The sequence below is a fragment of the Egretta garzetta genome, unplaced genomic scaffold, assembly GCF_000687185.1.
Source record: "Egretta garzetta isolate BGI_Z169 unplaced genomic scaffold, ASM68718v1 scaffold79, whole genome shotgun sequence".
Lineage (NCBI taxonomy): Eukaryota > Metazoa > Chordata > Aves > Pelecaniformes > Ardeidae > Egretta > Egretta garzetta.
The window spans coordinates 4,054,070-4,066,459 of NW_009260791.1; the positions used below are offsets into that span (position 1 = coordinate 4,054,070).

The following is a 12,390-nucleotide window of genomic DNA, read 5'->3' on the forward strand; positions in this document are numbered from 1 at the left end:
GCCGCTTGCGCAAGGGGGTTGCGTGCGTGCCCCGGCCCCAGGGCTCGGGAGGAGGCCAGCGTCATTTGCGTTAGATTTCTTCAGCTAAGGTTGGTTCGCTGGGGGGGTTTTTTGACAAAAATTGAGCGTACTGGGGCTGCTGATACATAAATGGGAGGTGTGAGAAACGGTAGCTGCAGTGCCACAGGGCAAGGGATTTTTGTCTTACTTGCTAGGACTAATTCTATTTTTGTATCGTTTTAAAAAAATTTTTTACACGTATGTAACTAAACTTTTTTTTTTTTTTTTAACGTATGTTGACTCAGTTTTTACTATCCTTGCCTGTGGAACTGGTACCACCTAAGAGACTGTGATAGGTAGAAGGTGGAAGTGGCTTTTTTAGCTGTCTCAAGCAATACAAGAAGGAGCTTGGCCATAATAGTGAACTGTTAATGAGCAAGCCAATCCGCTTCATGAGAAAAAGAAAAACAAAAAAAAACCAAACCCCAAAGCCTTTCAGTTTTCTTCTAGGCTGCAATTTAGCCAGAATCTGTGTAGGTACACTGGAAATCAGGAACAAATTTATGTGGTTCTTAACCTCCAGTTACCCAATCTACTCAAAGCACCAAAATTAACGAAGTTTACCATAATATTTTATCAGGTTTACCTTATAATTACTTTTCTGCATAGAGGGGACAGTGCAACACCATCTACCTTTTCTCACATTCCTCTGGCAGCATTTTCTTCTGCAGTTATGTCCAGTAAGGCCAACCTTCACTCTGTCCTTACGTTTTGATAGTTAAGACATCCCCATAGCAATCGTAATCCCATTTTGTATTTTATATATTTGCTTAGAAAAGTATTTTTTATGCAGTTATGAACTATGGGAATATTTGGGAATCAAGGCTTTGAAATTACTTTTTAGAAACAATGGAAGTATTCTGATTATTTTACTCATCCTAACCCAAACTTTCTAAGTCCAAGCAAATTTAATCAGTGCTGTCATGGGAACTAGAGGGAGCTATGAGTTTCATTTGAGAACAAACAAAACAACCCGCAAATGCTGATATTTTGACCACTGAGGTGTTTCCTGGCTGTTCTGTAAAAAAAAAAAACCCGCTAAGTTCATCACCTTCTGCAGTGCCAACAACAGAGACAGATGAACAGCAGCTAACCTGACATTTTCTTGTTCCATCTCTCTCTCATTTAGCATCAGATAACCCCAGAAGCAAGGGGACTGCAGAGGGTTTATTTAAAAGGATCTTTTTTTCTTTCTTTTTTTAGGAGCTTCATTGCAGAACATAATCAGTTACTGGCTTAATTTTGCACTAATGTCAACCATATATCACAAAAAAAATTCTTACCTTTTTGATAATTCTCATCACTGCTGAAAATACAGATTTTATCGATTCCCCGATCTCAAGAGCATTCAGGCACAGAAGTATCTGATACATCCAGCCTCCTTCTGGTTTGTTCATAAGAGAAAAAAAAGGTTTTGCATTACAATTGTTAATACAATTCCAACTAGTTTTTTTTTAAGATTGTAGATTTATTTTCCTTAAAATTAAGAAACTTAACACTTACCATTACTTGGCACGTAGTTCTGGATGGCATCTGAGAAAGGCTTTTTGACATCAAATGGAGAGTCAACTACTGAACTGTCCCTGTTTTCTTCAGAATTTACTGAAGGAATTGCTATTGCTTTTGAATGTTGTTCACTGTCACGTTCACTGACTACAGCTGCATCCATTTCGTGTTCCTTCTCTGGTGTTTCTTCTAGTAGCTTTCTTCTACTGCCTAGTCCTGCAAATAATTGTGAAGGAAAATCATGCTTATTTTCAGAGGATTAAACTTACACACACACACACACTTTTATAAGATGAGATTTTGAGGTGATTTTTATTTTATTTTCCTCAACTTAAAGCCAAACACTAGAGTGCTACATCAGAGTAAAAATGTGCTACAGATTTATGATTTAAGAAACACTGGTTCAAATAATGGTCTCAGAGTTTGGAGGGTAGAGCTTTAAGCAAAACTGGTGATGTAGCAAAGTTGTTAAAATCAATGTTCAGAAAAAAAATATGCTTGGTCTTGATAGTTAGCCTATAGATTCCCTGTTCAGGATTAGTAGGTCTCTTTCTTATATCCAAAAACAAGTGGGAAAAGCTTTACAAAAAGAACAATTAAAAATGCCATGTAGGATTAAAGATTAACAACTTCCCACAAGACAACAAACTTCACTGTGAAATGCAAGAAACCACAGGCACATTCATGCCAAAGTATGACTGAAGGCACCTAGCTGCCTCAGTTTCAGTGACTCAGAGTAAGTTTTCTGATGCAAATAAAACACTGCTTTCAAAACCCCCCACACCTTGCTTACCTGTGTAGAAGAAAATATACCATTTACAAATTGATTAACTTTTAATTCTATGCTTCAAGCCACTAGTGGCCAAAGATGCCTGGCACAAATAGCCCGATAGTCCAAAATCGGGAAGAGTAACTGGCTCTTAAACTGTTACCATTCAGTCTGTATTATCAGATCCTCAAAATATCATAAATCAGTCCTTAACTACAATGGGTTAGGCTTGCTACCCCTTGATTTTAAATCACCAGAAGGAGACAATGCTGTGTTGTATTTTTTTCCTCAAACAAAGCATATTTTGTTCTTGCTAAATCACTGTTAGTGAAGCATTAGTCCAGTACCTTTAGCTGCAGTTTGGGGTGCACACTTAATTGTTACAGCAGACAAAAGCTCTGGCAGCTCTAGAAGAACATTCCTTTTTTCCATACATTTTTCCTGCCCAGTGTCCAAATTGTGCCCCTTTTGTGCAGACACAATCACTTGTTTCCTCTGCATAACCTTGTCTTTGCTTGTAAGCTGTGATTTCGTGATGAATCTTTTCAAACTGCTGGTTCAGCTGCATCAGTTTGTTTCCTCACAGAGGTGCTCTAAGGGTTCCTTAACATCTTGTTTTAACTTCAAATAAGATTATTGGAATGTAATCAGTGAGTGTATATCATACAATATTTAGTTTTTGCTTGGGTTTTGGGCCATGAGCTCTGTCTGCCCTAGGATGATTTTGTCAGTTTCCTTGTTTTCACTGGATTCTGCAGCAGTATTTTTTCCAAAATGCCAAGCTGTCCTTCCTCAAATTTATCTTGGATGATTTCTAAATCTATTTTATCATTTTCTGCACCTTCTACAGATTTAGTAGTATCTTCTTCTTGTTCAGATTCCTTTTCTCTTAACTCCATCTCATTCCTCTGTGTAGTATTTAATTCTGCTGGTCCTAGTGTCATCTCTATTTTCATTTCTTGTGTTTTGTTGTTTGTTTTTTTTACAAAACATGTATCCTCAGACTTTTTTCTACAGGCTTTATTGTTAGTTTTACTAAATATATTTGCAAAGAACCCCAATGGCCTGGTAAAAGCAGTACCTGGAACCCTTTCTGTTAGAATATAATTTTTATTATTTATATTTCTGGACTTTGACTCTTTCTCATTTTCAGATTCTTTCTTTTTTTCTTGCCCTGTCCTATCTTGTTTTAGTAGCAGCAATTAATTTTTTAGTATTATCCATCCTTTCAGTTATCTTCTTTTTCAACAGATACTTTATCATCCAGGTTTCTGAGCAATCCCAGGTTACTGGGATTTACTGAATCTGTTTTTTTTTAATAGCAGCCTGGCATTCTAGTTTGAGGGTTTTAGGAGACACTAACTGTAATGGTTTTGTTTTTTTTCTTTAAAATTGTCTTCTATTTTAGAGGGCTTCTAGGGTAAAAGTTCACATTCAGTCAGACTAATGCCACGTGACTGCTCTGTTGCTTTTATTGTCAATAGATTTTCTTTATAAATTTTTTTTGGACTTGGATTCTACTGAAGACTTTGGTATTACTGTGGCTTTTGAAGTAGTGTTTGATGATGCCTCCCAAAACTCAGATTAATTTTCTGGTTTTTTATCTTTCACTGTCATAACGGCTTGAATTGATGGGCCTAAATCTGATGATCCAGAATAATCCTTTCTTTTACTATATCACATGTGATTTTTATATTTCTTTCTAAGATCTGGATTAAGACTGTCTTCTGACCCATTCTCTGGTACCAGAAGCTCATGGTGAGAACATGAATCTTCCCATGTTATTTCTGCTTCACCTTTCTGATGATGTTGCACATTCACAGGAATTTGTTCAGTTTGTAGCTTCCCTCCTGACAGACTATCAGCAAGAGCATCAAGTCTTGTCCTATCTTTTACTAATCTGGTAGATGTTGTTGGGGTTTTTTTCCCTGTTTGTCATTTTGCACTGCCAGCTGAAGAGAAAGATCATTCTTTCTGGAAGTATCTGCATTACTGTTATCTGATCCGCTAGGTTTAACCTTCTGATTTGAGGTGCCTTCAGTTTCTTTTCCCCATAGTATTTTATCAAGGCTTATTACCAAGACCTTTTTTCATTATGGAAACTTAGCTCTTCTATTCTCAGCAAGCAGTTTTTACCTTCCATTCTGAAACTCCATATGTTTTCCAAGTGGCCCATTTCTTCAGAAGCTTTGGTACCTGTTAAACTGAAGCCACTAGATGAAGGGTGAGGAGAGGAAGGTTGGTCTGGAGTCAGTTCTTGTGACTCCTCAGATTTCTGATCCTGTTCATCATTAAAAATATCCCATCTGAAATCTCTGATGATGTTTTCATAAAAATGCAGTGGGTTGTTTTTATTCTCTGGTTCGTGAATTTTCTCTTTTACATCACCATCCATTTTGAACTGGCTTTTCGATGCTGATTTTTGTTTTGTATCACAGCATTTGGCTGGTTTGCCTTTCTCAGATGTTTCCAGAGTAAGACTCAGCTCACTGTCACATGGGGTCTTCTTGATGCCCAGATGATTCTCTGCAGTTCCTGGTAGTAAATGTGGAGAATCTTTGGAGAGGGGGTCACTATAATCACCTTTTATATTGGTGTTTTCCTGACTTTCACTACTCCTAGAAACATGTTCTTCGGCACTGGAATAACTAAACAAGGGTACATACTGTCTTTGAGACACTTCAGGTTGTGCTAGTGTTTCAACAGGTAAAATTTGTGAAGCATCACTGCTGCTAATTAATTTGACAACATGTTTTGCTTTTTCATTACTATGTTCATTATTTTGCACAGCTAATGAGGAAAACAGATTGCTGTCTTGGATTGCACCCTCATATTTTTCAGACAGCTCCTCACTAACTCTCTGGTTTACTTCTACTTTCATTGCTCTGTTATTATTTCCTTGTGATATTTCATCATCATTTTCAGTTTGAGAGGTTTCTTCACTAAAAAACACATCATCTTGCAAACTCTGCACTTGCTCTTCTGTGGCTGTTGAACTCTGAAACTTCAGTATGTCTGCAAAATGACTAAAAGAGAAGAAATGGCTCTGTTCCTCAGCTATGTCAGGCTTTTCTTCTATATTTTTTGTGTCTGAGGGATCACAATTCTGAGGTGGGCTAGGAGAACAAGAAATCTGATCTGATGCAATTGATTCATGTCCCTGTTGATTATCATATGTGTCTATATTATAATTAATAAAGCTATTATAGATATTTGTATACCAACCTGACTGACCGTGTTTGCTTTCTGACTCATGATTTCTCTTTTTAGCTTCAGTGTTTTTCAGCAGTTGGCTTTCTGATACTAAGTCTTGTTCTGAACTGTAAGGTTCAATTGGCTTCTCTTTGTCACCTGTTAGTATATCAAAAGATGATTCTGAGCTTTTTGAGGTGCTTCTGGTGTAATTAAGAGTGTGCACACTTGCTGGTATCTCCCCAGGATTTGGCATGTTACTGTTTGAATATATTATTCCTTGTGCATAATTCTCTTCATCTGTCACTGCTTTAACCGTCTCCTTTGATTCTTTGTCCATGTGCAATTCTTCCTGGTCTGAAGTCTGTACTTCTTCATCCTTACTTGTTTCATCCTCTGTTTCTCTGCTTTGCTGGTCTTCTATAGCAATTGTATCTTTGTCAACATGGCCGAAATTAAGAACATTACTTAAACCCAAATTAAACCAATTTGATTTGGATTCTTGGCTTTCACTCTTTTCTTCTTCTGTCAGTAACTCTGTGACTGCTGTTTCATGTTCATTATTGGAATGTCCAGGCACAACAGAAACATCATGGATTATTTGTGGATCATTTTCTTCTGATGCCAAACCAACATCCGCATTCTCTTCACCAAAATACAGAAAGTCTGTCAGTCCACCTTGAAACCAAACAGATGCTGGGGGTTCTTGTTCCTCCTTATCATTTGGCTCCTGTAAGTCATTTTCAGCAGTTACCACTATTTTTCTGCCTCTGTATGTATTTTCTTCTGAAGATTCAGTAATGGCTTTTAAGGGCTCTTCATCATTGTTACTTTCTGTGGTGAACCATCCTGCAATCCAACTAGACTGAGTTGGGATGGGTTCTAGTGGGAGACTGGTTTGAAGTTGTGGCTCTTCAGTATGACCTTTTCTGTTCTCATTTTTTCTAACCGACTTTTTGCTTGCTGACTCCTCCTGAGCGTGAGATTCCTTGGAATCATTTTCAGAAACCGAGACAACTCTTTCTTCTTCTTGCATGGAGTCTCTTGAATGTTTTAAGACTTCATTTTCGTGCAGCTTTGATTCTGCATCAGATGATGAATATTTACTTTCTTTGTTGTGATCATGTAATGCGCTATCTTCATTTTCAAAAGCGTACTTGTCTCCATGAAGACAAAGGAAATCAGTTTCCTGAAAGAACAATAATAACTTCTGAAATGTTTTCATGTGTAATTTTCTACAGCACTGTGTAGCACACCAATATGTCTTTATTCTCTTTCTGTGTAGTTACACATGTGTATAACTTTACACAAAGGGCTGTAACTATACTATTCCTAATGGTTCTATATAATTTATTAGATAAAAATTATTTTAGAGGACAATAAACATGCAAATGGAGCAATAATAAAAAAACATGTTTTTAATTATCTGAATAAAATATGCATTGACACTTGAATTCCTAACTAGGTATTAGATTTTAAATTGCTGTGATCTACATTGGAAAATCTGGTGATGTTGGTTTACCTTAGTGAGCACTTCAACTTCTTCTGCAATAAAAACTTCTTCAACCTTCACAGCATCTTTTGGGAAATATCCAAAATCCTTTCCTTTCTGTAAAAAATATAAATGGAATGACAGCATTTAAACTTCAGTGATAAGTATGTTAGGTGCTTGCATATATGCTAGAAAAGTATGAATAAACAAAGAATAAGTTTATAGGACTGCCCCTTACCCTTTGTTTGGCCAAGAGATTGAGGTTTTTTTTCCTTCACACATTTGACATTTCAGAAAGCAAGGGCAATTATGTTGCTTCATACTGTTATTTTCTGTATTATTTTCATGAACCTGTGTTTGTGCAGAACCAAACCAGTAGCCTTAACACTGCTTCAAAAGAAGACAGTGTTGTGTGCACAGGTGGTCTCAGCCAGCTCCTACTAAAATTGGCTGCAAATTTCCCATTGACTTAGGTGGGAGAAAAATTGTGCCTTAGTAACATATGACCCATAAGTTGCAAGAAAAGTAGGATGTGAAATTCAGATATGAGGCCAGCTGCAGCTGAAGAGAAAATGGCAATGAAGATGGCAACACTATGGGAAATAAGTCGATGGTAATGCCCAAAAGAATGAAGTAAGGGTCAGTCTGACCTAAAAACCAACCACTAGCTTTACATCAAACCGTTGCTCATAGTCTTTAATGGAGGAATATGTCTTAGAAAGCAAGGAAGAGTAAGGTACCTGCAAAGATACTCTCAGATGAAAAAAAAAAAGGAAGATAGAATTTCTCTGTTAAGCAATAAATGTGACATCATTTAAAAAAAAAGTTTACCAATACCTTCTGGTTTTGAAGCACTTAAACAGTTTTGCTAGCAGTTGGATTTGGATCAATGCATCTATTCCTTCTTGGATACAACATAGCTCCACGGCTGTTCTAACTACATTGTCAGTTGTTTCAAATCATTAAACACATGTGGTAACCTCTCTGAGAACTTTCCTTGAGCACTGAACTGTGAAGTCAGGTCCCAATACCGGATCCCTGATTAAGCAACTGTAAAACCTTCTTACCCACAGACCTGTAGGTAGGTACCTGACCTGGTAGAGCTGAATGTTTTTAAGGGAACCAGATGAAATCATGATAGCCGAATGATTAGACAAAGGAGATGGAGAACTTGGATTCTGATCTTGACTTTGTTTCTCCTTGAGTGATCTTTGCCAAGATTTGATTTTCCCTTTCTATATAAAGATAATAACAATGACCCATCTCCCAAATACTGTATTGATCCTTGGCTGATTAATATTACAAAAGAGGTGGAAGATCCCTAGAAGCAAGCAGACTGCAGTTGTTGCGCTATTATTACACTATCTAAATCATTCATGGGGAAAGTCTTTCACACTGGAGTACTTACACTTCCTGTCCACAAGTTTTCATTTTTCCTTGAAAGTTTGGAGTATACCATTATCTCTTCCCCTGTTTTGAAGTTAAGATACCGGCAATCAGGCCCTGTGTAGTCTGCAGTGGCTTGAACTCTGCTCATTGCCGCTGGAATAGTACGTAGAAAGAAAGAAACAAGTAAGTACTGCAGCCGTTGTGTCTGAAGTCAGATAGGTTACTGAAGAAGTTGATATAAATCAATGCATTAAGATATTTGTTAATACATCAATATATGCTTTGTTATCAGACTAATCCATTTGTATCATCAAGTGAAAAGCAACTGTTGCAAAAAGCAGCCCTGTCCTGTTTTGGGTTTTTTTTTTTCCTATTTACTACAGACATCAAGGAAAAAAGCTCTTGTCCTATATGGGCATTTTCCAGTCCTTATTCAGCCAAGCTTTGAATGCTGAAGTGCACATGGAGAATTGGCAAGCTCAACTACTAAAGCCAAATCTAAACAGCTAAAAAAATATTTCCCAGGCATATTTATAATTTATATTTATAATTGGTATATTTTTTGAGTTAAATCCAGTAATTATTTCAGGGATTTTGCCCTCTATTTTGAATACATTTATCTTTTGATAATAGGTAGAACAAACAGAAGAAAATAGGTAGGTTTAAGCAATATAAACCTTAAACACATTGTCAAAAAGAAAGCTTCCAATTCAGTTTGAATGACTTAAAATTCTCTCTGTCTTCACCCCTGCCTCCCCACAGAAACCACTACTGATGTGCTCTGGTCAGTTTGGAGCCCATTCCGCATGCTGTTCCACAAAGACATCTCTGAGCATCCAGAACCCACTGAAGGCAGTATGGCTCCGCAGGAAAACAAAGATCTATCGGCAGAAGAAATCTAAGGTCTCTTCCACTTCAGGACAAGCTATCTGCATTGAAAGTGCAAAAATTAAGGCTGCCAAACCCATGGGGACAGCTTAGAAAAAGCTTCAACTACATATGATTATGACAAGTTTCACAAAGGTAATCAATGAATAATAAATGGGGCATTATTTATTGCTCCCCACTTGTGATTCAGTGGCTCTGCCTCCTGCAGAGCTATTTACTCCCCAGGAACTCCATAACTAGTTACTACTCTTACTTCATGTTAAAGAAGAGAAAATAAGCAAAGAGGATGTCTTAACAGTGTCTTTTGTAAGAAGGATTACAAAAAAGCCAAACCAAATAATTTGCTTACAGTAGAAAAAAAGAGTGTTATGCAGAATGGGCTGTGAATGTACTATAAACACAAGACGTACAGTCTTTCCCAGTTTATAACCTACCATTTTTGTTTTTTTTAAATTTCTTTTGTACCCATAAAGAACGAGTAAAAATAATGTAAAGCTGCTTTATCCTGCCCGTTTTGAGGAAACCTAGGAAAAACTAGCTATTCAAGAGTATTTTTAATGATCTTTGGTCTTTATATACTTACACAACGCAACCCAGCAATTTTTTTTTTCTTTTTGCTTGAAAAGTTTGTAACATTTGCACATATGCCATAGACTCCTTTTAGAAAACAAAAAAACCAAAACTTTTTTACTTACTCTCACATTCCCGATCACCACACTTCTTCCATTCTGAAAGTACCTTTGTACTCTGCAGGCTTGTTAAAAATGAAATTCCTAACAGCAAAATTCTTTGATCCAAGATCCTTAACATTTTAGTTTAAATCTAGAATGCACTGGAACTGTGGAAACTGCATACACGTGCGGTTAGCAAGAATATTCTGCATTATTTTTCTTAGCCTAACAAAACATTGCAAACAAACTTATAATCCCGTTTTTCTTCCCTCATCTGCGTAAACAGAAGTACACTATGCTAGCCTACTAACAATCTGCAAAGTCAGGTGTCCTGATTACACACACATGTTTAATAATTAACTATGTTCTGATAGCTAAACTGATGTTTTGAATACAAAGAAACTAGTTCTGGTCACATCAAAATTTAGCTTCTATTTACCTATTTAGCCTTTAGGTTCTTTTGTGCTGAGTTTGTGGAACACTGTGTTAGGGGAAAGTCAACAAGAGTTGTATTAGGATTTTTTCTGGATTATGAATGCATTTTTAATATACATATTCCATCTGATTTTAAGAAGGACTATCAATTTTATGCTTATATCGATTTGCATGATTGCTAATATAGCTACTGACAATTTTCTAGCTTTTTTTGTTTAATAACCTATATTTTTTGTGTACTGGTATATTTTAGATTATTTATAGGTGGTCATTGGGAACTCAAAAAATTTTTTCCACGTGCTTTTTTTGAGTTTTCTCATGCCCTTGATACTAAGTACAATCCTTTAGCATTACTTACTCGACTCCAAAGTCTTTTAAAGGTGCTTGTCAGTTTTCAGGCTCTTAAGACAACTAGAAAATCCATATGCTATCTCTACATCATATATCACAGAGCAATATACCAAAGCCAAGCAGATGATATGTCCTGCTTTTTAAGGAATATCCTCTTAGCAACCTATTATCCAATATGGAGTTAGAAATAATGTTTTCTCAAATACTAAAGTAGTGATTATGCAGGGAGGCTTGCGTTACAAGTTAAGCTTTGCTTCAAAGGCTTCACGTCATTGCCCTGCTCTTCCTCGGTGACCAAAGCACAGTGTGTCTCCTTTACCCACAGAAGGGGCTTCACCTTTCCTTTCCCACCCTCCTGTATGAGGTAGCCTCTTCTCTCTCCCTTCTTGATAGCACGCCCAAGAATCTGCACATTCCTTCCAACCTGATAACATCGGCAGTCATATGCTTCCTAGGAGGCCTGCCCCTCCTTCAGTCCTGAGCATGACTCACACAGAATTTGCTCTGCTTTCTCTTTCCGTGATCCTAAGCTGTATCCTACTTGCAGCATAGTTCCCCCTCCCTCCTGCTCCACAACTCAAACCTGCCAGACACTGGTGCTTGGCCCAGTCTACTGAGGCAGCAAACAGACCATCTACTGGAAGCTGGGAGAGCGGGCACCAAGTGAGCCAGGGTCACATTAACCAGCAATGTCCTGTAAACAAAAAACTCCCCACGCAGTAGATGACATGTCCTCCAGTTGCAATCTAACACTTTGGCCCCTTCCTTCACCACATGACCTGGTAGTCAGACAGCCCTATCCTATGACCTAGTACACCAGCTGCCCCTGCTGTTCGGTAATCCACCCAGATAGCTGTCTTCTATGCCAGGGAAAACATGCTGTAGACCAGCGCCCCCGACTCCTCACTCCTGACTAGCTTTGGTGCAGCCCCATGCCCAGCATCAACATTCTCTCCCCTTCACTTCCCTGGGTCTTGTGTTGCTTAGAGGGTCAATGATCTGGGACCTTCCCTGGGGTCCTCTAGGTTTATCTGTAGGAGGTGAAAGGGAAGAAATGGAATACCAAGTGGCTAAAACATGACAAATGCAAAGGAACATGGTGAGCAAAAAAGTAGGATGGGTGGGTTTTTTTTTTCATTCCCAAATCTCTACAGATTAGGACAGATTGGTGAGAAGGAATATACAAGAAATTTATATTGGGGGCTCTCTATATATACTAAGTGTTGTACAGTATCAAAAAAAGGACGTTTTTATCCCACCAAGATTAACAACTGGTCAGAAGAGTCTCTCATGATGTTGCCCACCAGCCATGGGACAAAACACAATAATGGGCCTAGAAAGATTAACAGTCCGTTTTTGAGCCTGCTAGCATGGAACTGATTCACCTAAAAATGGAAAAGCCAGGTATTCTGACACTTAAAATTACCTACTTCAGCAACTTTGTGTGGGAGAACAAACTATCAGACCCACACCTTGAGATCTGTTCATTATTACTTGTATTTGTCAAAATAGCTCTGAAAACGGCTCTGACTTCTGTTTCATATGGATACCCAAACTAATTCTCAAGTCTTTATATGGAGATAAAATGTTGCAGCTCATCTTAGCTACTCAGTTTAATCTGCATCTGCAATTTTTAA

General features: G+C 37.7%; 1 protein-coding gene across 6 annotated transcripts in view; it reads right to left on the reverse strand.

The window, feature by feature from the left end:
- MIA2 (MIA SH3 domain ER export factor 2) overlaps positions 1–11,975 on the reverse strand; it is a 41,358-nt gene extending 29,383 nt beyond the window's left edge. Inside the window, exons 1-6 of one of the 6 annotated variants that reach the window (XM_035901973.1) lie at positions 9,992–11,975; positions 8,428–8,561; positions 7,050–7,136; positions 5,561–6,716; positions 1,564–1,782; positions 1,344–1,444 (exon numbers count right to left, since the gene is read on the reverse strand). In XM_035901973.1, coding sequence (XP_035757866.1) covers positions 1,344–1,444; positions 1,564–1,782; positions 5,561–6,716; positions 7,050–7,136; positions 8,428–8,561; positions 9,992–10,106 — 1,812 coding nt within the window. In that variant the 5' untranslated portion in view covers positions 10,107–11,975. Of the gene's footprint in view, positions 1–1,343; positions 1,445–1,563; positions 1,783–2,682; positions 4,392–4,471; positions 6,717–7,049; positions 7,137–8,427; positions 8,829–9,991 lie in introns of those variants that run through there. The other 5 variants (XM_035901972.1, XM_035901970.1, XM_035901969.1 and 2 more) reach the window with 5 other exon arrangements.
- Between the last annotated feature and the right edge of the window lie 415 nt (positions 11,976–12,390).